The sequence below is a fragment of the Hippoglossus stenolepis genome, chromosome 1 (assembly GCF_022539355.2).
Source record: "Hippoglossus stenolepis isolate QCI-W04-F060 chromosome 1, HSTE1.2, whole genome shotgun sequence".
Classification (NCBI taxonomy): Eukaryota; Metazoa; Chordata; class Actinopteri; order Pleuronectiformes; family Pleuronectidae; genus Hippoglossus; species Hippoglossus stenolepis.
This window is the reverse complement of record NC_061483.1, coordinates 8,454,491-8,473,612: the sequence shown is the minus strand read 5'-3', so window position 1 is coordinate 8,473,612 and position 19,122 is coordinate 8,454,491. Positions and strand designations below refer to the sequence as shown.

The following is a 19,122-nucleotide window of genomic DNA, read 5'->3' as shown; positions in this document are numbered from 1 at the left end:
ATCGGCTCGTGTGTTTGTTTTGCGGCACAGAGCGACACGAACACGGACGTGAGACGAGTATTTTATTTAGTCGAGGAAACAGCAAATTAAAGATACAGTAAGGAACACGTCATCAGAGTCGATGAAACTCCCAAAGTGTGCTCCCAAAGCACCATGGGAAATTTAACTGAAATGGCAACAAAACAAAATCAGGAACAACCACGATACAAAACCACATATGAATATTAGTGAATTTCTCATCACTTGATATTTATATATATATATATATATATAGCACCTAAAAAGTGATTGATTTTAAAAAGTGCCTGAGATTTACAAACAACAAGAGAAAGAGGAAATCAACAAATCCTTTGAAAAGACAAAAATAAACATGTTCAATGGTTTTCTCAGTACTTCCTGGATTTCAGCTCCAAAGCCACTTGTACTGAGGATGAAAAGCTTTCCAAAAAAAAAATAAGACTAAGTCATTTCCTAAAACAGCTGGAGACTAGTTTTCAGCAAACACGAGTCAAACAGGAGTAAACACTACATTTGTTGGGGATTATTTTTTTGAGCTGCAGATTAATACGGAGTTGATGCACGCTGAGCCTCGGAGTATTTAGAGCAGCACGACAGCGTACGTGTTGGTGACTGAGAATAAACGACAGCACCCGTGTAATGAAGGAACACGTCACTGCGGCTCACTGATGTGTTTTCATAATTACTGGGGATAACAAACATAATACAGGCCGATATAATGAAATCAAGAATCAAGAATTCATTATTGGTTTGGGGGACTTTTCTTGGGATTTGTTGATAAGGAAAACACAGGATTCACCAGGAAAATATGGAGGAGAAACCGACTGAGGTGCAGAACTGAAAACTCCCCGTTTATCGTTAAATAAAGGGAGAGAAGGACAGAAATTCATCGACCTGTCACAGAAGGAAAGAGTTGTTTTGAGCGAGCTCGTCTCAGACCTGTGGATACAACCTCCATAGCAACGCTGCCGCTCCCTCATCATGCCTAATTATTGCTTTGAATTTATGCCATTTGATTGAAACTGGAACAATCTATTGAGAATTCACCAAATTAAAGCCCCGAGCGAGACGGGTCACACAAAGACAATGAGGAGTGGGCTGAATGAAAGCTCATTGAGCATATCAAACAGACATTTGAATGGAATCACACAAGTCTGACTGTTTTCCTCCCGTTTTAAAAAGGTTTTCAACTGAATATTGTTTGAAATTGAGGGGTTTTCCTACATGTAGCTGGAGGAAGGGGGTCAGAACTATGGATGTTGTACGCTGTGATGACGGGGCTTTATGGGTAGAGTTGGAAGTTTTGGGACAAGGCCTTGGGTAGAGATGGGAGGAGACGTTCACATGCATTTGTTCATGCAGAGTAGCAGCTCCAGGCGCAGAGCAATGCGTGTGTGCCATCCGAGAGGGAGGATGCGGATGTAGCGCGCCACGATGGGCGGCCGCAAAAGATTCTGCACAGACGAGGAGCGGTCGGAGTTTCCATAAAACACCTGAGGACACAGAGAAGGGCGAGGTCAGGTGTTTACTACTTGTCCTATTACAGTATAATATACATAATTAGATAGGATAAATGTTGGAGAATTATTATGATTGATCATTAAATAAGTATATAAATCAGAAGAAAGTGAAAAATGCCAACCACAATCTTTCAAAATGACATTGTGATGGCTTCAGACTAATCATTTAGTTTGACCAATTGTCAAAAACCTGGCAACCTTCAAATATTTGTCAATGAATAAATTACTGAAATGATTTTTTAATATACAGTTCAATCAACTAATCGCACTTTAATTTGAAATTTCCAGGATTTTACTACACAAGACAAAAATGTATAAGAAACTTCTCGAATAAGACTTTGTTAAGAAAAACAGTTTCTAAATGAAAAGACAGATTGTAGTCAAATATTTTCATCTTCAAATGTAGACATAAAATAATTTGTTGTAATATTTAATTATGTCTTTGCTCTCAGGCCAATCACTGTGATTATCTTTAACAGGAGAACCCAATACATCAGCCATCTTTAGTTTGATCAGAGTTAATAGCAGTGAGGTCTGAGATGTTTCCTCCCTCAACTCTCCAGTGTTGTGTTGTGTTGTTGAGTCCCACTGACCCTGTTGTTTCCAGTCTGGTCTTTGTAGTAGATCCAGTTGAGCTTCTCGTCCGTGCGGTACTGAACGCTGTACTTGGTGATCCACTCTTCAGCGTCACAGCGGCCCTGAGTCAGGATCCCTGACACCACCATCACCTCCGTCAGGTCGATCTGCAGCCACTGACTGGTGTCCTGGAACTTGGAGAGCCAGGCGCACCTGCAGGACAGGGATCAGGCTTGTTTATCATACAGATTTTTTTGATATTTTTGGGCCTTTTTTGCCTTTGTTGACAGGAAAGTTAAAGTGTAAAATGGGGAAGACAAACAGCAAAAGGCCGAGTCGGAACCAAATGGGTCGGTCGGACTCCAGCCTCCACATGCAGAGCACCCAGCACTAATGATGTGCAATAATAACAACATGAAATCATCCCAATAAGCAATGAGAGTCTGACTCTGAACCAGCCCATTCAATCTGAGGAACCTGAAACTGAAGCAGATCATCAGTTGTTTGTTCACCTGAGCTTTTCTACTTCTTTCTCTGTTGTGTAAACACATCAATATTTAAAACCAGAGATTCTGTCAATGATTCTAAAACAATATTTTTCAATAAACAATCTGACTGAGCCTTTTATACTCATCTGAGGTATTGGAAAGATTTTTAAAGGCCCAGCAATATAATGATATATGAAACATATACATTATAAGTTTTTTTCAGTGATAATAGAACAAAATGTCTGGGATGTAGATTTAATCCAGAAGTACAACACAAGGTCCATTGGTGGTTTTATAACAAATATGTAACTTTTTATCCTGAACATAATTCATCAGTTTCATTTAGTAATTTTATTTAACTGGTCTATTTAATGTTTTAATTCAGAGCATATTGACAAGTCAACCTCACCAACTGCATCTCACATAATGGGCGTGTTTTCTCTAATCCTGTTCCTCGCAGATGGAAAAGGCCAAGATATTTCTTATTAGAGTCAGAACAGTCAACCATCTCTGGTGAAAACAACATATTGAGTTAAAAATGGAAACAAATGTGTTTTGACAACCTCAGGTTTAATCTGTCACAGATTTAAAATGCATGTTGATATGAAACGCTGCAGATTTGTTGTTTACAATATAAAAAAAATAAGCGTTTCTCTCTGTGAATGTAAAGAATTGAACAACTGTCGGCCCGGACGTACCCGAAACCCTGGGTGTTGAGCCGGGCCTTGCTGGGGAGCCATGAGGAGAACCAGCCGGTGTACTGGTCCTGGTTGGAGCAGGTGATCTGCTCTGGATTCACCGACCCGGCCTCGAAGCCCAGAGGTTTGTGGTACGGACACTCTGCGGGAGGAGACGTTTACTTAGTTTGCTGTGTTTTTTTCACTTAATAGAGATTTGGACTTGGATTTCAAGGTCACCACCCTGACGGAGGAGGGAACACAAACACGTCTGTTTTAGCACAACACCGAAACGTGACCAGATCATCGGGGAGCTTCTCTGAAAGATGAAGAGCTTTCCTCGCTCTTCATCCTCACCTCTGCCAACTCCCATCCACACACACACACACACACACACACACACACACACACACACACACACACACACACACACACACACACACACACACACACACACACACACACACACACACACACACACACACACACACACACACACACCACCACAGTCAGCAGCCCAGTGTGACATAATCCCATCCTAAAAGCCTGCAGTTTAATGCTCCACAGTGAGAGATCAGTGGTGTCCATTAGGCCGGCAGGTGGACAGATGGCCGTGTTCCCTCCTCGCCACAGCTTTAGCTCCATGTTGCTCTCATATTTTGACCTCTCACTTCATATGAAAACAAACCAGAGCGAGTCCTGTTCTCAATTTAGTAAATATGCTTAATAAATCCATGAATGGGAGCGAGGACAGAGAGGCATATGAGTGAGTTGTTTTCCCGTAAAGTTTTAGAGAAACTGTGAAACTGTAGTAGGAGCCGTCTGCTGCGCTTTTGTTTACTACTGGCTTAAGCCTATCTGGCGCAGGGTCACATCCTGTCTAATCCCAGTATTACAACGCATACAGCAGCGTGGATGTGAGTCAGTCAGCAGATAAGTGTTTACATAACTCTGATCTAATGTATTTCCTGAAACACATTAGAGGGTGAATGCATGGAAGAAGTCAAAAGGTGAGACCCAGGATGGACTGAGGAAATGTCACAGGAGGGTTAGTCATTTCTCAGCACAACTTCCATGCGGTGATAATTACTGCTTTCTGTGATTGTGCGATATATAGGCACAGTCTATTACCAGCCCCGTAATCTGAGCATCGCGTTGTGAGATAATGAATATCTGCACAACTTCTGTCTCCTCTCCGTCTCCGGTTGCCATGTGATTTGTGGCTCAGTTGACAAGCGCTGATTCACTGAGGGAAAACCCTGTTCACTGTACGTCAGCTGTAACTTCTTCATCTTCTTCTTCTTCAAGTCTGACACGATTCAAGTTTGATCTTTGGTGCCACGAGTCTTTTTTTTTGTTTAAGATCTCAAAAACAGGTTTAGGTATTAAACTCGGTCCTTAAAGCATTTACAGAAATAGAGATTTCCATGTGCTGATAAATATGATGTGATTGATTGAACACTATAAACAAGCCACTAATGGACGTGGTGGTGAGAATTCTTTTTCATTTTGACATCAAATTTGAATTTTCGCCCTATGTCCGCTGCGATTGGCTCCAGCCCCCCTGCGACTCTTAAAGTAAAAGCGTTATAGATAATGGATGGTTTTTGGTTTGCATCTGGATCCATGTACTGGCTTAGTATACATATTGAATATGACCGACAGCATGAATCCCATTATTGTCCTTATGTAACTTGTGTAGTTTGATGCAGATCAACAGCCAGATACAAACAACATTTTCCATTATTGTACTAGTAAATTCAGAGAACCGTGCAGCCTTGATGGAGGCTCCATCTGCATCCCCATCCCCAAGGATGTCCAGTGGAGCATGACCACCCTGCGGTGTCAAATCTGGAGTCTAATGCGCTCATGCATGTTCATCAACGTATAGAGATTCCTCCTCTTTCTGTCTCTGCTTCCATTAAGCACACATACAAACTGTCCATACATCTACGTGTATGTAGACGTGACAGGAATTTAGCTGCCAAACATTTTGATAGTTTTGTTCAAATCATTGGTGACGAAATGGTTTCAGCCTCTAAAATGTGAATATTTGCAGTTTTATTTTGTCTTGTATTATAGTAAATTGCTTGTCTTTGGATTTTATTAACAAAACAAAACATTTTTTCTTTAAAAGAATATTCAGCACATTAATTGATAACAAAAATAATTATTAGTCGCAGATCTGCTGCTCGATTCTTGTCCTCGTCCACTCGCTCTGTGAGCTTAGAGCTTTGCTCCACGTTATAAGTACTGTTTTAGTTCTGTGGTACAGTTTGATGATGAACTCATCTAAAGTCCCTTTATTATTGAGTCAAAGAGTCGCCTCATTTGAAATAAGACCAAAACAATTCTTAAACTGAAGGAAACAAAAGATACATTTTTTGATAACAATTAATTTAGCACTAAAGAAGTGTGTGTGTTTTAAAGAAAGTCACAGGTTATCATGTGTGTGTTTTCCCCCATAACTGCATTTGAAGGTTATTTATTACCTGGCATGCAGTCGACTCCTCGCACCATGGAGGAGCCAGACGCAATGGAGGAGAACTCAGTGGGGGTTTCTCCTCCTTCACAGTCACATTTGCAAGACCTGCTGGTCCATGTCTCGGACACACCATTCTAAAACACACACACAAACATCTTTCAATACATGCGCTTCAAAATAATGTCATCAGAAACTAAATACACACATGCCATTATTTTAAAAAGGATCATTTCATGGATAACTGCAAAAACAATGGTGCAGAGACTGAACCTTCTAATATCTCATTACTGCAGATTTACGTGAAAATCATTTGACAAGCAAAAATATTAGTTGTGTCGTTTTCGTACCTCTTGAGCATAGATGCAGACGAACACTGTCCGAGCAGAGGATAAAACAAGGTCCACGCATCCGGTGAAGAAAAGAGAGTAAACCACACTGTTAGGATGAGTAGTTACTCATTCAAGAAAACAGTCTGTGCATCAATAACCACAGATTTAAAAAGGTCAATTAAATACTACACAGACAAATAATCAAAGATAATGTCTCCAAACATGGACAGTGAGAGAAACCCCAAGTTAAACCCCAAGTTAAAGGTTTTCTGACACATTTTAAATCCAATATTGGGAAATAACTAAACACAGATCATGTTTTCATAACACCACAGCAGCACAAGGTCCAGAGTGTAAAGACAGAATTCGTACCGTTAGCACCCAGGAGAAGCAGGGGGAGCAGGAAACGCTGCATGTCGAGAGCCATCTTCCAACCTGCCTCAAACCAGACCAGACCGACTGTAGACTGAGCAACCAAACCATGAAGTGATGGAGAGGCTGGATTACAATAATCCACGGGACACTAATGGTCTTACCTAATGCCGTCCCCTATCTGACAAAGCCTCTCCTGCAGCTGTTCATCCACCACCATCAACACCACCACCATGCCTTCTGCAAATCACTGCACACTCATGTGGGTCAGGTCACAAATTCCAGAGGAAAAAAACAAAAAACGTAAAGCCACCATGGTGTGTGTGTGTGTGTGTGTGTGTGTGTGTGTGTGTGTGTGTGTGTGTGTGTGTGTGTGTCAAAGTCAGTGAGAGAGAAGAAGGGTTAGAGGGTGGTGATGGCTGATGCTGGGCCTTGTGATGGCCCCATATGATTGAGCAGAAGGTTGACAGAGACAGAGATATAGAGATAGACAGATAGATGGATAGATAGACAGATAGATAGATAGATAGATTCAACCCTATTCTCTGTAAAATTATTATTATTTTTAATATTAATATATTCATTATAAAAAAATTTGGACAGAGGTCCTATGTCAAGGAATGTTCTGCTTTGTAAAAATGTAAAACTATATAAAAATTCCCCAAACAAATGTATATATAAATGTATATAAATATATACATTTATATATTCATATATATATATATATATTCTATAATGATTTCCAGGCATCTAGGATACTTCTCACTGAAGTGTGGTGTGAGTGTAGACACACTGAGGATACAGACGTCTGAGGTCACACTCTTTAAAAGCAGGTGGGTGAAAGTAATTGAGTCCAATTAAGGAAAGCTGTTTTCAATCTGTGTTCATTAAAACCTCCTCCTCTCGTCTCCATCGCACACTCTGCTCTCACCTCCTCTCATTATCTGGGGCCTTAGAAAAACTGCTGCTGGAAGCGTGTAAGTGAGTGGATTTCTTTTGTTTTTGAGAGAAGTGACTCAACAAAATGAAGGCTACTGTCCAAACAACTCGCAGGATTCCTCCTCCTCCAACAAAGAAGAGGATTCAAGCCCACTGCTCTCTCATGTACAGAGCTCATAAAGAGGTCAGCACAACAGCAAAAATGGTGACGTGTAGATGTGTGGCATTTAGAATGTCTTTCATTGGACGACCTTAACGTCCTAGAAGATAAAGAAAAAACCTTCATAGGATGGGTTGAAGGCCTTTGCATTCAGACCAGGGCCAGAGTTCTCTGCTAATTAAGTGATACTCAAACCTCCCTGTGACTCTTCGTCTCTCCTGCAGGTTCGTCCAGCTGGGATGAGGAGTCCGGACTTCCTGACCAGTCGGCTCAGTTTACCCAGACCAGTCCTGCTCCGTCTGGTGAGCTCGGAGGCGTCCCGGCTGTCGAGGAGCAACAGACTGAAGGTGGTCACTCTGCAGGAGATCCACGCTGCTGTCACACTAGTCCAGCAGAGGATGTGCACGAGAGCTGCTGCATGAACAGTCCAGACTTGAGCTAAACAAAAAATGTACAAATATTTTAAAAAGTTCTTAATTTTTAAACTGTCTTTATGCAAAGTGCAATTTTTTTTCATGTTAAGTCTCTTAATAAATTAACATTGACTACTAATCTCTGGCAGTAGAGTGTTGTGTTTGCACAATTTGAAATTCAAAACATTTTAATTTCAAATCTGTCAATTTTCGCTTCCTCTGACTGCCTTCCTTGAGAGGTGCTTTTTAAATTAAGTGTTTTTCTTTTTTCCAGTAGGCCACACCTCTTCATCCAACTTTTTTTATTTTAGCCATTAAAATGTGAGCTTTCACTTCCAGCTCAAGTTCGGTTAACGGCACAGTCACATAAATGCAACTCCAAGGTGAACTACATGCACTGGGCCACATAACTGACTTTTCTTTGATCCCTAACTCGCACATATGCTTGTGTGACCCGGCTTTTAATCTGCTCTGTCAGGGCCCAGTCGCACATGCGTGAATATATCAGTACCGAGCCTCCGCTTCACGTCCAATCCACGAGAGTGAGGAGGTGAACGGATCAACATTTGCTTCCTGTGGCGTGGCAAAGCAAATTGGAGCATTGCTGTGTGTGGAGTTCAACTTTGACCTTCGACCTGTGGTATTCTGGTCCGAGGCTCTACCTGAGGTCTGATCCTCTGGAGGTCAGACATGTAGACTTGGTCCTGGACGACCTTCAGTGTTCAGACATCATGAAAACCCAATGAACAAAGCAGGACAAGATGGTTGCTATCAAAAAAAATGAAGGGTGAAATTGTGCTTCATGGTAAACATGGGCTGCAGCATGAATATCATTTTCATTTTATTTCAAACTAACACTTCTATTTTAGTGAGTTAAGTGTTTATTATAAGAATAATTCATATTTTCTTTGCACTGGTTTTTAGAGATGACGAATGTAATCGTCAAGTATGGTGCGAGCTGACTGTATGTGGTTGTGTGTGTATATATATTATATATACTGGATTGACAAAAGTTAATAAATAAATAAATTCTATTAAAAAAAATGTAACTGGAAATATATTAAATAAGCAGTTTAAGTAAAACATATAAAACTTGAATAGAAATATGAATCAAAATATGATGTAATACATTTAATTTAATATAAATACAATATATTTTAAAAATCACTAATTTTAAAGTGGCCTCTCAAGGCAGTTACCTGGGAAACATTTCTGACGTGTTGCTGCTGCTCCTCCTCCTCCTCCTGTGTTCCTCTTCCTCCTCTTCCCTGCTCCATCACCTGCGCCACTCTCAACATCGTGTAACTCATCTTGTTTCTCCTCCTCCTCCTCCTCCTCCTTCGTGGATCGTTCAGTCCCCTTCAGGATTTCCGGATCGCGCGGACTCGCGCCGCAGGTAGGAGCCATTGATTTATTTGTACTTGCGCCTCGTGCGTGAAGTGAGCGCGTCTTTGGGAAATGTTGCAGAGTGAAAATGTGGGAAAGTGACGCGAGGTGGGTTTGATTTGTTCCGCACGTTTCTTCCAAGGAGGCGGGAGCTGAGAGACGGAGCTGCAGGAGGATCCGACATTTACCAGCTTATTAGTTTTATCACTGCATTTGTTTGTGATGAGTCATTGTCATGCAAACTGCTGACTAGGTTACCTGCGGCCATAAGGAGGTTGTTTCCACCCCTGTCCTTTTGTTGGTGTGTTTGTTTCTCTGCCAGATTACGATCAGCATGTGATTTAAAACTCCTGGATCTGCCCTCACAATTTAAAAAGTCTCCTCCCTGACCCATACTACATCCCCCCCACCACACAAACAGGCGGACAGGGGTGAAAACATAACCTCCTTGGTGGAGGAAACAATGATTGGAGAGGTGGATGAACACAAACTGGTTTTCCAGGAGAGCTGCCACTTATTGAGTCGAACCCTGTTGCTGTGAGTCTGACTTCCGGATGAGGAGAAGTCTGACGTGTGAAGATGCAGAGAATGAAACACACACACATTCAGTCAGTCAGTCAGTCACTGCACCAGATCTGCCTGAAAACACCAGTGTTCTTGTACTTTTCAGGTTCCTGTGCGAACGGTCACATGACGCCACTGTTGCCAGTTCTGGGAACTTCAGACTAATGTGAACCCGGGACCTCCCTGCTGGTCATCATGGGATGTGGCACCTCTGTTACCACGGAAACACAAGGGAAGAAAGTGGAAACGGGTGCAGCTGGTTTGCAGGAGAGTGCAGAAAATCTGTCAGGCTCAAAAGGCAGGTGTAGTTTAAATCTGTCCAGGACTGACTCGTGTTTCCTTTGTCCCTGTCGGCTGGAAAGTTCTGACCTCTGGAAAGGTGTGAACCATCACAGCAGTATCAAATTAAGAGCAGGCATGTTCATACACCTGGTGTGTGTGAGCTGAGGACCTGAAGTGTCGGAGACTAATTGGATCACAAGTGCTTTTTAGCAAAGCCCAATAAAAGAGATCGCAGACTCTATATCAGACTCCATATCACATATTAAAGCCCACACACTCTGACACCCCAGTTTTTAATCTCCTCACCGTAATGAAAACTAGAGCAGGAACTAAGTTCACCGATCAATCAAAGGCTCAAAGAAAATCCATTAAGAAAGTTCAACCATGTCGTATATTCTTGCAGCTTCTCATGTGTTACAAGAATAACACGATGACAAGAATAATGAAAAACACCAGAAGGCCCATAATACATGAATACTTGAATAATTTGCACACCTGAAGAAGTTACCTCGGACCCTATGAAATTGTGAACTCGTTATTTCTTTCATTAAAAAAAAAAATTGATTGGAATAAAAAGAGAAAGGTATCCACAGACTAATCCAAACTAAAAACATCTTAGTTAAACCAGATACTAAATATGACATGGTTATATTTAAAGTCATTTGTGCTCATGTAAAACAAAACAAAATTCAGTTTATTTAGTTTTTAATGTTGAATTACAATTCTTGCTCTGTCGATCTCCTCGAAGTAGCATGTGTAACATTATTCAGTGCTCCTGAAATACTGTAATATTATTATTAGCTGTAGTCATGGCAGTGTTGTGGTTTTGTCCTTTACTCAGTTGGTTTGTGTTGTAGGAATCTAATAATTTTTCAATTGTACAAACAAAAACACACACAACCTCAAAACCTAACCCTCAAAGCAAACTCTACTCATCGGGACCTTAACTTCCATCTGCACGGTGACACTAGCGCCCTGTAGGTTAGTGTGCATCCAGGTTAATGTCCCCAGTGGGATGTTAAAACATGCACGTGTGCACTCTGCAGATGTCTGACAGATGGTGCGTTTCTTCCTTTGCAGCCTGTCATCTCTCCTCTGTTTAATGAGAGCTGTTTCTCCCAAAAGCTCTTTTAATTTGCTCAGTTTTTCCAGGCTCATTGTTGCTCATGACCTCCCCTGTGTCTTGTTATTTCTGTGTGTGTGTGTCTGCCTTGCACGTGATCTTATTTAATTACCTGTTTCTTAAGCTGAACTGTAGTTTTTCCCGTCACAGATGAAGCCGTGAAGACGACCACCCCGGCTCTGAGTAAGAACCTGCTCATCTGTAAACATCAGCCTGTGACGTACCAGTCGTGTGCATTTGTACACATTTACCTGATGAGAAAATACACAAGATTTAGCTTCTACTTTTGATTCAGGATCCAATCTTCACGGACACGCTGTGCTCCAGCCTCACGTGTCACATTCATGGGCTGTGTGCATGTGATGTCATGTCTCCTATTCAGATTCAAATGTGACATGTGTTTGTGTTGTAGCTATGAAGGCGGCAGTTTTGATCCAGCGATGGTACCGGCGCTACATGGCCCGTCTTGAGATGAGACGCAGGTACACGTGGAACATCTTCCAGTCGATAGAGTACGCCGGAGAACAGGACCAGCTGCAGGTGACTGACGGTGTTTGATCATTTTCAGAAGCATCATATATAGTGTCTATAGATTTTGGCCAGAGGCATTATGTTTTCAGGTTTTTCTGTATGTACTTATGTACCATTCTTGTGAACAGGATTTCACAAGAATGCTGTGAGGTAAATTCTTTAAATTTGGTACAAACCTTCACTTGGAGTCATAGATGAACTGATTCGAATTTAAAGGTCAAAGTTCAAGGTCATGGTTTCCTCACATGTTTTTGGCCTCTTAAACATGAAGTTGTCAAAGGTCACGTGACCTTATATGAGTCTGAAAACAGAATGTATGTAGACTTAAACTGCACTGGTTGAGTCAAACAACCACAAGGAGATGACTCTAGTTTTTCTTTCCTTCATCAGCTCTCCAGTTTCTTCAGTTTCATGCTGGACAACGTCACTCAGCTGAATGGAAGTGGGCCAGGTTAGAAGCCAACTCTTAAACGGAGAGAAGTTTGTTGTGTGTGGTTGTGTGTGTGTGTGTGTGTGTGTGTGTGTGTGTGTGTGTGTGTGTGTGTGTGTGTGTGTGTGTGTGTGTGTGTGTGTGTGTGTGTGTGGTAAAAACCTGTGACTTAACTGTGACCTCCTGAAATTTCATTCTGTGAGGTCATTCTGCTCAATTGTAACTTTTACTCATGTATTTGTTTTAGCTGTGCACGTAACTTTTCATGGTTGAACGAGGAAAGAAGTCAAGTTTTGACAAATTCAGTAAATAGAGATAAAGTTTGATTTGAATCATCAAATGGTGTTAAATGGATGTTTTGAACATTTTCTTACACAGGAAGATTTTAAATAGACGTGTATTTTTATTTACATCAAATTAACACCAGTGTTAGTCATGCCACTGCGTTTTAGTCGAGATTAGAAAACCCATTGCGTACACCCTGTTACTTAGCAACTGCCGTGGATGTGGAGGCCAGTGTGTTGATGTGCTGCACTGACACAGCTCTGGCTCTCAGTGTGTAGTGACCCACTCATCCAGCTAAAAAGCATAATGCTCCATTGACAAGCTAATCCTTAGGTCAGTCCTTATTGCAGCATCTGCAGCACGTCCTCGTCGTGGGTTTACATTGAGTCTGTGATGCACCAGACCAGACTGTGTTTTAATCATCCACAGCATCTGTGTTTGTGTGACAGAATAGAACACATGATCGAACAGACCTCAATAGGGGAACAGACTTTTTAAAAGAGGTATCTGGGCCTGTATAGGAGGAGGTTTGTTCATACCCGGTTTTTCATGTGCATATATTACAGGCCATCAGTTTTTATTAGCATAATGAAGTGCTTTTTCAATACACCCCAGTGAGATCATGCAGAGATGGATTTGGTGCAGTGTTGAGCCGTTTATTACAAGGAACTACAGAGGAAAATATGTTCATGGAATATGTTTTAATTCAGCTGGTTAAACCTCTTTATCCAATTTACACACGGACACAATCTTTACAATTGAAAATGAACCAAGATTATCCCCTTTTTTTTTAATTCCACTTATCATTCTTGAGTGGCACGGTGGTGCAGTGGTTCAAATCGCCAGCTTGGTTAGATTCCTTCAGTGTGGAGTTTGCATGTCCTCCCATTGTCGGTTATTATTCTCGAGTACTTCCTCCCACATCAGAAAGACGTGCAGATTGGCCCTAAATTGGCCGTAGGTGAATGTTAGTATGAATGTTTGTCTCTGTATGTTGGTCTGTGATATGCTGGCGACCTGGTGTAACCAGCCTCTCACCCAACGTCAGCTGGGATTAGCTCCAGCACCCCCCTGTGACTCTAAGGATAAGTGGTTGGCTATAGGTAATGGATGTATGGATAGATGGACATTTCTCTTGAGCAGATCAATGATCACAACTAAATGATGATAAATACCTTGATTTGTCAGGTGTTAATTAATCATTTGGCCTTGAACAACATAGGATTGTATGTTTTGTGGACTAAAAACATGTAAGAGAAGAAGTCTGGAGCTCCGTATGTTCACAGCTCCGCTCACTGTGACCTCCAGACCTGATCTCCCAGCTGCTGGACCCGCTGGTCGACCCCTGGTTGGACAGAGAGAGGTGCTACGACCAGATCCCCGTTCCGGAGTCGTACGCCGGGCCCCGACTGTCGTTTCCTCTCTCCGTCTCTGACACGAACGCTCTGCTCAGTGCATTCAAAGAGCAGCAGGTAACCAAACGAGTGTCTTCGCTGTTTCTCACTCCCGTGGACTCATTCCTCTTTCTTCCACACAGACTCTGCACGCCAGATATGTTCTGCAGCTGCTGTACGAGACCAAAAAACTCCTGAAGCAGATGCCCAACATCATCCACCTGTCAACATCCTACATCAATGATATCACAATATGTGGTGGGTGAACATGGCTTCACTCTCACTTAATTCAATGCTAAAAAAAACCGTGCTACACACTGTGGCCCTGAATAAATGAGTGACCCACTTATTGGTTAAACGACCACTGATGTGTTTAGACTGTATCTTAATGGCATCGTTCCGAGAAGGAGGGTCTTGTTTATTTGCACACTGATAAGCCACTTCACGTCTGTTCCAGAGCTACTTCCTCCTGCACAGCCGCATCTCATTAGACTCAAGAATACTTGTGAACAAAACAAAAACACACAATGATTCATTTAGCATGCTTTACCTTCATTCTCCTTTTGTTACAGGTGATCTACATGGGAGGCTTGATGATTTACTGCTCATATTTTATAAGGTACAGCTATATTTCTTTCATTATTTTCACTTATTACATATTTTACAGCAAAATCACATGTGGATTTTATGGAAATGCACAAAGGATTCAAACATGCAAACATTTGTAACATTTGAAAACACCTCTAAGATCTGATTTTACGTTTTTCTTTATGTTATGGTATGTTTGTGTTATTCAGAACGGCCTCCCCTCTGCGGAGACGCCATATGTGTTTAACGGGGACTTTGTGGACCGTGGGAAAAAGTCAATGGAAGTGGTCGTCCTCCTGTTTGCTTATCTTCTGCTCTACCCCGACTACATGCACCTGAATCGCGGAAACCACGAAGACCACATCATGAATCTCAGGTGGATGAAAACAAGAGTAGAAATGAAGTAAAGCGTAAATGCATCTTTGTCTGCCACAAATATGAGCGTTAAAAATGATCTGAGTGCGATTTTTGTTCCGTCGCTCTTTCAGATACGGGTTCACAAAAGAGGTGATGCAGAAGTACAAGGTAGAGAGAAGTCCAGATCCATGTCATTTTTCTGCTTTTGTTATGCACAGAACTAATTATTACTATTTTCCTTCTTTTTTTATGCTGTGTGTGACGGTGCAGACTCACGGCCACGAGATCCTGCAGCTGTTTCAGGACATTTTCAGCCTCCTGCCCGTCGCAACAGTCATCGACGGGAAGATCCTGATTGTACATGGAGGAATATCGGACCAGACTGACCTGGACTTCCTCAGCTCCATAGAGAGACACAAGGTCTGCGGACACAGTCAACCTTCATCCTCTGTCCTCTTTTAACTGCATGAATCAGTTTAGACCACTAGAGGTCAGAAAAGAGCTTTTTTTTAAAACATACTGACAGATTCACATGTCAATTTCTCTCTATTTAGTTGTGATCTCCACCGACCACTGAGTAAAATATCTGGGTTGTTAGTCTCTGACATGTCAGACTTTCTTCAACAGCCTGTTAGTAACTGTGTTTGGCGGCTGCAAGCCTGGATTACAAACAGTGCTAATTAAATTACTACTCATGGACTAATTTAACTACTTTGCCAGGTAGTAGGAGGTTATGTTTTCACCCCGGCCCGTTTGTTTGTTGGCTGGTTGGTTTATTAGCAAGATTACACGAAAACTCCAGGGTGAATTACCAGGAAACTTAGTGGAAGGATGTGTCAGGCAAGAACCCAGGGGGCTGATTCAGGAATGTTTACATGGTTTTTTCAACACATTTGTTGATTTCTGAGAGAATAGTTCATGAATCTGAGTTCTGTGCAGCCTAACGTGTCCGTTTGAATGTCAAATATCTTTATTGTCTCTTTATGTCTGTCTTCCCTTATCCTCTTCCCCTCCAGTTGAAATCTGCGCTGAAGTTTCCCCGACGCAGTCTGGAGCAGCTGGACATCGGTCAGTCCTGCAGACAGGCAAAAAGAATGAGATTGACAGACGCCTCTCGTCCCAGCAGCAGTCGAAGCCAAAGCAAGAACCAAAGGAACCAATTAACACCCAGTCTGAGGTCAGATGCCTCAGAACGCAGATGCCTACAGATGTTACAAAGTTCAAATGTACAATTAGACGTCTGAAAATGGCAGACTCTCGTTTTCTGTCCCTTTTTTTTCTAAAGGAAGAGGCAACGTGGGTTCAGCCGACAAGACAGCGCCGCCTCCAGTTCTTCCTCCTCCTCCTCGTCCTCCTCCTCTTCCATCTGCTCACCTCGGACTCCATCCTGCCTCTCGCCTCGTCCGTGCCCATCTTCTCCCAGCATGCCTTACACCATCAATGTCCTCCAAGTGCCTTTCCTGGACTCTCTGTCCTCTGTTCCCCCTCCCGCACCGCCGCCGCATGATCGGGAATGGAAACAGGTCAGAGGCAGGAATTAATATTGTTCCATTGTGATTGAGTTCTGCGTCTTGTTCATCAGCTTTCCTCTCGTTTGCAGATAGTGGACATATTGTGGAGTGACCCCAAAACCCAAGCGGGCTGCAGTCCCAACACGTTCAGAGGAGGAGGCTGCTACTTCGGCCCTGACGTCACCCAGAGGCTGCTGCTCCAACACGGACTCCAGCTGCTCATCAGGTCCCACGAGTGCAAACAGGAGGGATATGAGCTCTGTCACGGTGGACAGGTAGACGCAGTGCAGTAAAATGTTGTCTAATAGGTTTGCAACTGGAGGAATAAACGTTTGCTCTGCAGGTGATCACCATTTTCTCCGCGTCCAACTACTATGAGGAGGGAAGTAACCGCGGTGCATACATCAAACTGGGGAGGGAGCTGGTTCCCCGCTTCTACCAGTACCAAGTCAGCCGCACAACACGCAAACTCACCCTGACTCAGAGGTACAGCTTGTGTCTGATGTGTTCTGTATATGTTTGTATAACCACAGCTGGGAGTTTTAGTGCTGAGGCTGTTAGTCGATTTAATGTTCATTCAAACAACTAGAAGATCTCTCTGTAGAGCGTGAACCTCCTCCAAGGCCCAACAGTCCCCTTGAATTCAATCAATCTTCACCAAATTTCACACTCAAGCCTCTTTTTCACAGATCAAATAACCCACTAACATCTGGTTTTAGTCTGTAATGAGAATGGATACAATTGGCATTAATTCCCAGGTTCATTCCCTGCAGTGGACACAGTTTTTCATCGGCTCCGGCTCCAATCTGCAGATAATGGCATGAACAAAATGATTAATGGGAGAAGCTAATAAATAATGATAGAGATTTGTAAATGATATGTTTACCTTTGTCTTAGCAGAGTCCGAGTGGCTGAAGGCTCCGCTCTCAGGGCCTTGAAGGAGAAGCTGTTCACCCATCGCTCTGAGCTGGTGACGGGCTTCCAGCAGTTCGACCAGAACAGCACCGGTGACCTTTACCCTCCCTGTTTATTTACCTCTTTTATAAACACGTGTTCACATGTCATACATGTTATATGTCAGCATATCTTCTTTCAGGTCATTTGTCGGTCAGTGAGTGGGCTCAGGTGCTGGAGTCTGTGCTGAGACTGGACCTGCCCTGGAGGACTCTCCGTCCACACTTGTGCCGTCTGACAGCAGATGGCAGTGTGGAGTATCAGTCCTGCTTTGAGGACATGAGCACAGGGATTGCTCTGCCTATGGTCAGAGTAAACAAGTAGTGTCCCACAGTACTTCTAAGTACTGTAATATAGTACTTTACTAAACACATCAAGAGTTTTCGGTGTCTACCATCTATTTACTTTCTTTCCTCTCCCTCTTGTGTTAGGTCGCTCCAAACTTGGCTGAAACTCTGTTCAGATACAGGACGGACATCGAGATAATATTCAACATTATAGACAAAGACCATTCAGGTAAATAACTACTGTGTCTCTCCGAAGACAACGTCTCGATGATTCAACATTAAGTCTGAGTGTGTGTCGTGCTCAGGTCTGATCTCCACCGAGGAGTTCCGTCACACCTGGCGTCTGTTCAGCGCTCACCTGGGCGTTGACATCGACGACAGGGCCATCGATGAGCTGGCTCGCAGTATCGACTTCAACAAGGACGGCAGCATTGACTTTACTGAGTTCCTGGAGGCCTTCAGAGTCGTACACAAACTGGACAACAAGGATCAGCCACTCAAGTGTTCGTGAAGGGATTGATCGGAATACTGAAACTTGGAAGTTGTGATCAGTAAAGAAAAGAATGGAAAAAAGGAAAGTAGGAAAGCAAAAATAAAGACATTCTCACATCTCATGGGAATCAGTTTAGAAGTTTTAGAGTAATCCAGCTGATATAACATAATGATGTACTTACATTTATAGTATGGGTTCCAATTAGGGTCACAAAGCTTGTGAAGCAATGTTCAGAAACAGTTTGTAGCTGTAAATAAGGTTTGTACATGTATATAAACATATTTGTATTTGTAGAATATATTTGTATTTGTATAAAAAAGTAGATGTGTAAAGGAGATTTGTATTTGTATAAAAACATTGAGAGTGAATAAAACATGTAAACAACTGAAAAGCTGAAGTTAAATTATGAATTATGACAAGAAGAGTCCAATCAGAGTGCAGCTGGTTCTGTCATCATTCAAGTGTTGATCTCCGACGACCTCGGTGAGTTTGCCTTCGTACACGTTAAACACATTAAATGTAAACGTGTGTTCATGATGTTGCATGTTTTAGCGTTAAGGTCATAGTGCTGGTGTTGACTGGACTGAATTATAATCAGATGTGTTTAATATGTATGTGAGTGTGTTGGGTGAAAAATGGTTCAACATATAGCTGTCACGACTTCAGCCAGATCTTAACAGTTTCATTGTCTGTTTTCTTATTTTGTGCATCACTAACTCTCATGGCATATCAGATGGCAGCCACTCCCTTCTGCTCTGCATCACGTAGTCACACGGATATCATTACCTGCCCCACCCCCAGACTCCATTAGTCATTACTCACCCAGTATATCTACAAGCTCATTCCTTTGTTCTCTGCCAGATCGTCCAGCGATTTCCCTGCTTTATCTGTTTTGCCTGATCTCATCTCTGACCTGCTTTCTGGACCCTGGATTCCCTTTTGCCTGCTCATTATCGGATT

The 19,122-nt window shown here is 42.3% G+C and overlaps 2 protein-coding genes across 3 annotated transcripts; one reads left to right on the top strand and one right to left on the bottom strand.

Annotated features, from left to right (window-relative positions):
- Positions 1–48: 48 nt before the first annotated feature.
- On the bottom strand, positions 49–6,599 carry rs1a (retinoschisin 1a). The gene is made up of 6 exons (XM_035162931.1): positions 6,466–6,599; positions 6,112–6,137; positions 5,772–5,898; positions 3,301–3,442; positions 2,132–2,327; positions 49–1,511 (listed from the first exon to the last, which is right to left on the bottom strand). The coding sequence occupies exons 1-6, from the start codon at positions 6,518–6,520 to the stop codon at positions 1,359–1,361; spliced, it is 699 nt and encodes a 232-aa protein (XP_035018822.1). The 5' UTR covers positions 6,521–6,599; the 3' UTR covers positions 49–1,358.
- A 2,615-nt stretch (positions 6,600–9,214) lies between these two features.
- ppef1 (protein phosphatase, EF-hand calcium binding domain 1) lies at positions 9,215–19,026 on the top strand. 2 transcript variants are annotated; one of them, XM_035155745.2, is made up of 19 exons: positions 9,215–9,373; positions 10,034–10,225; positions 11,483–11,515; positions 11,745–11,872; positions 12,254–12,314; positions 13,887–14,050; positions 14,116–14,230; positions 14,545–14,591; positions 14,770–14,936; positions 15,049–15,085; positions 15,188–15,337; positions 15,934–16,094; positions 16,203–16,440; positions 16,518–16,703; positions 16,772–16,914; positions 17,329–17,435; positions 17,525–17,688; positions 17,814–17,898; positions 17,975–19,026. In XM_035155745.2, the coding sequence occupies exons 2-19, from the start codon at positions 10,123–10,125 to the stop codon at positions 18,178–18,180; spliced, it is 2,295 nt and encodes a 764-aa protein (XP_035011636.2). In that variant the 5' UTR covers positions 9,215–9,373; positions 10,034–10,122; the 3' UTR covers positions 18,181–19,026. The 2 variants fall into 2 exon arrangements, with proteins under 2 accessions (XP_035011636.2, XP_035011627.2); XM_035155736.2 differs by having other exon boundaries at positions 17,326–17,435.
- The last annotated feature ends 96 nt before the right edge of the window (positions 19,027–19,122 follow it).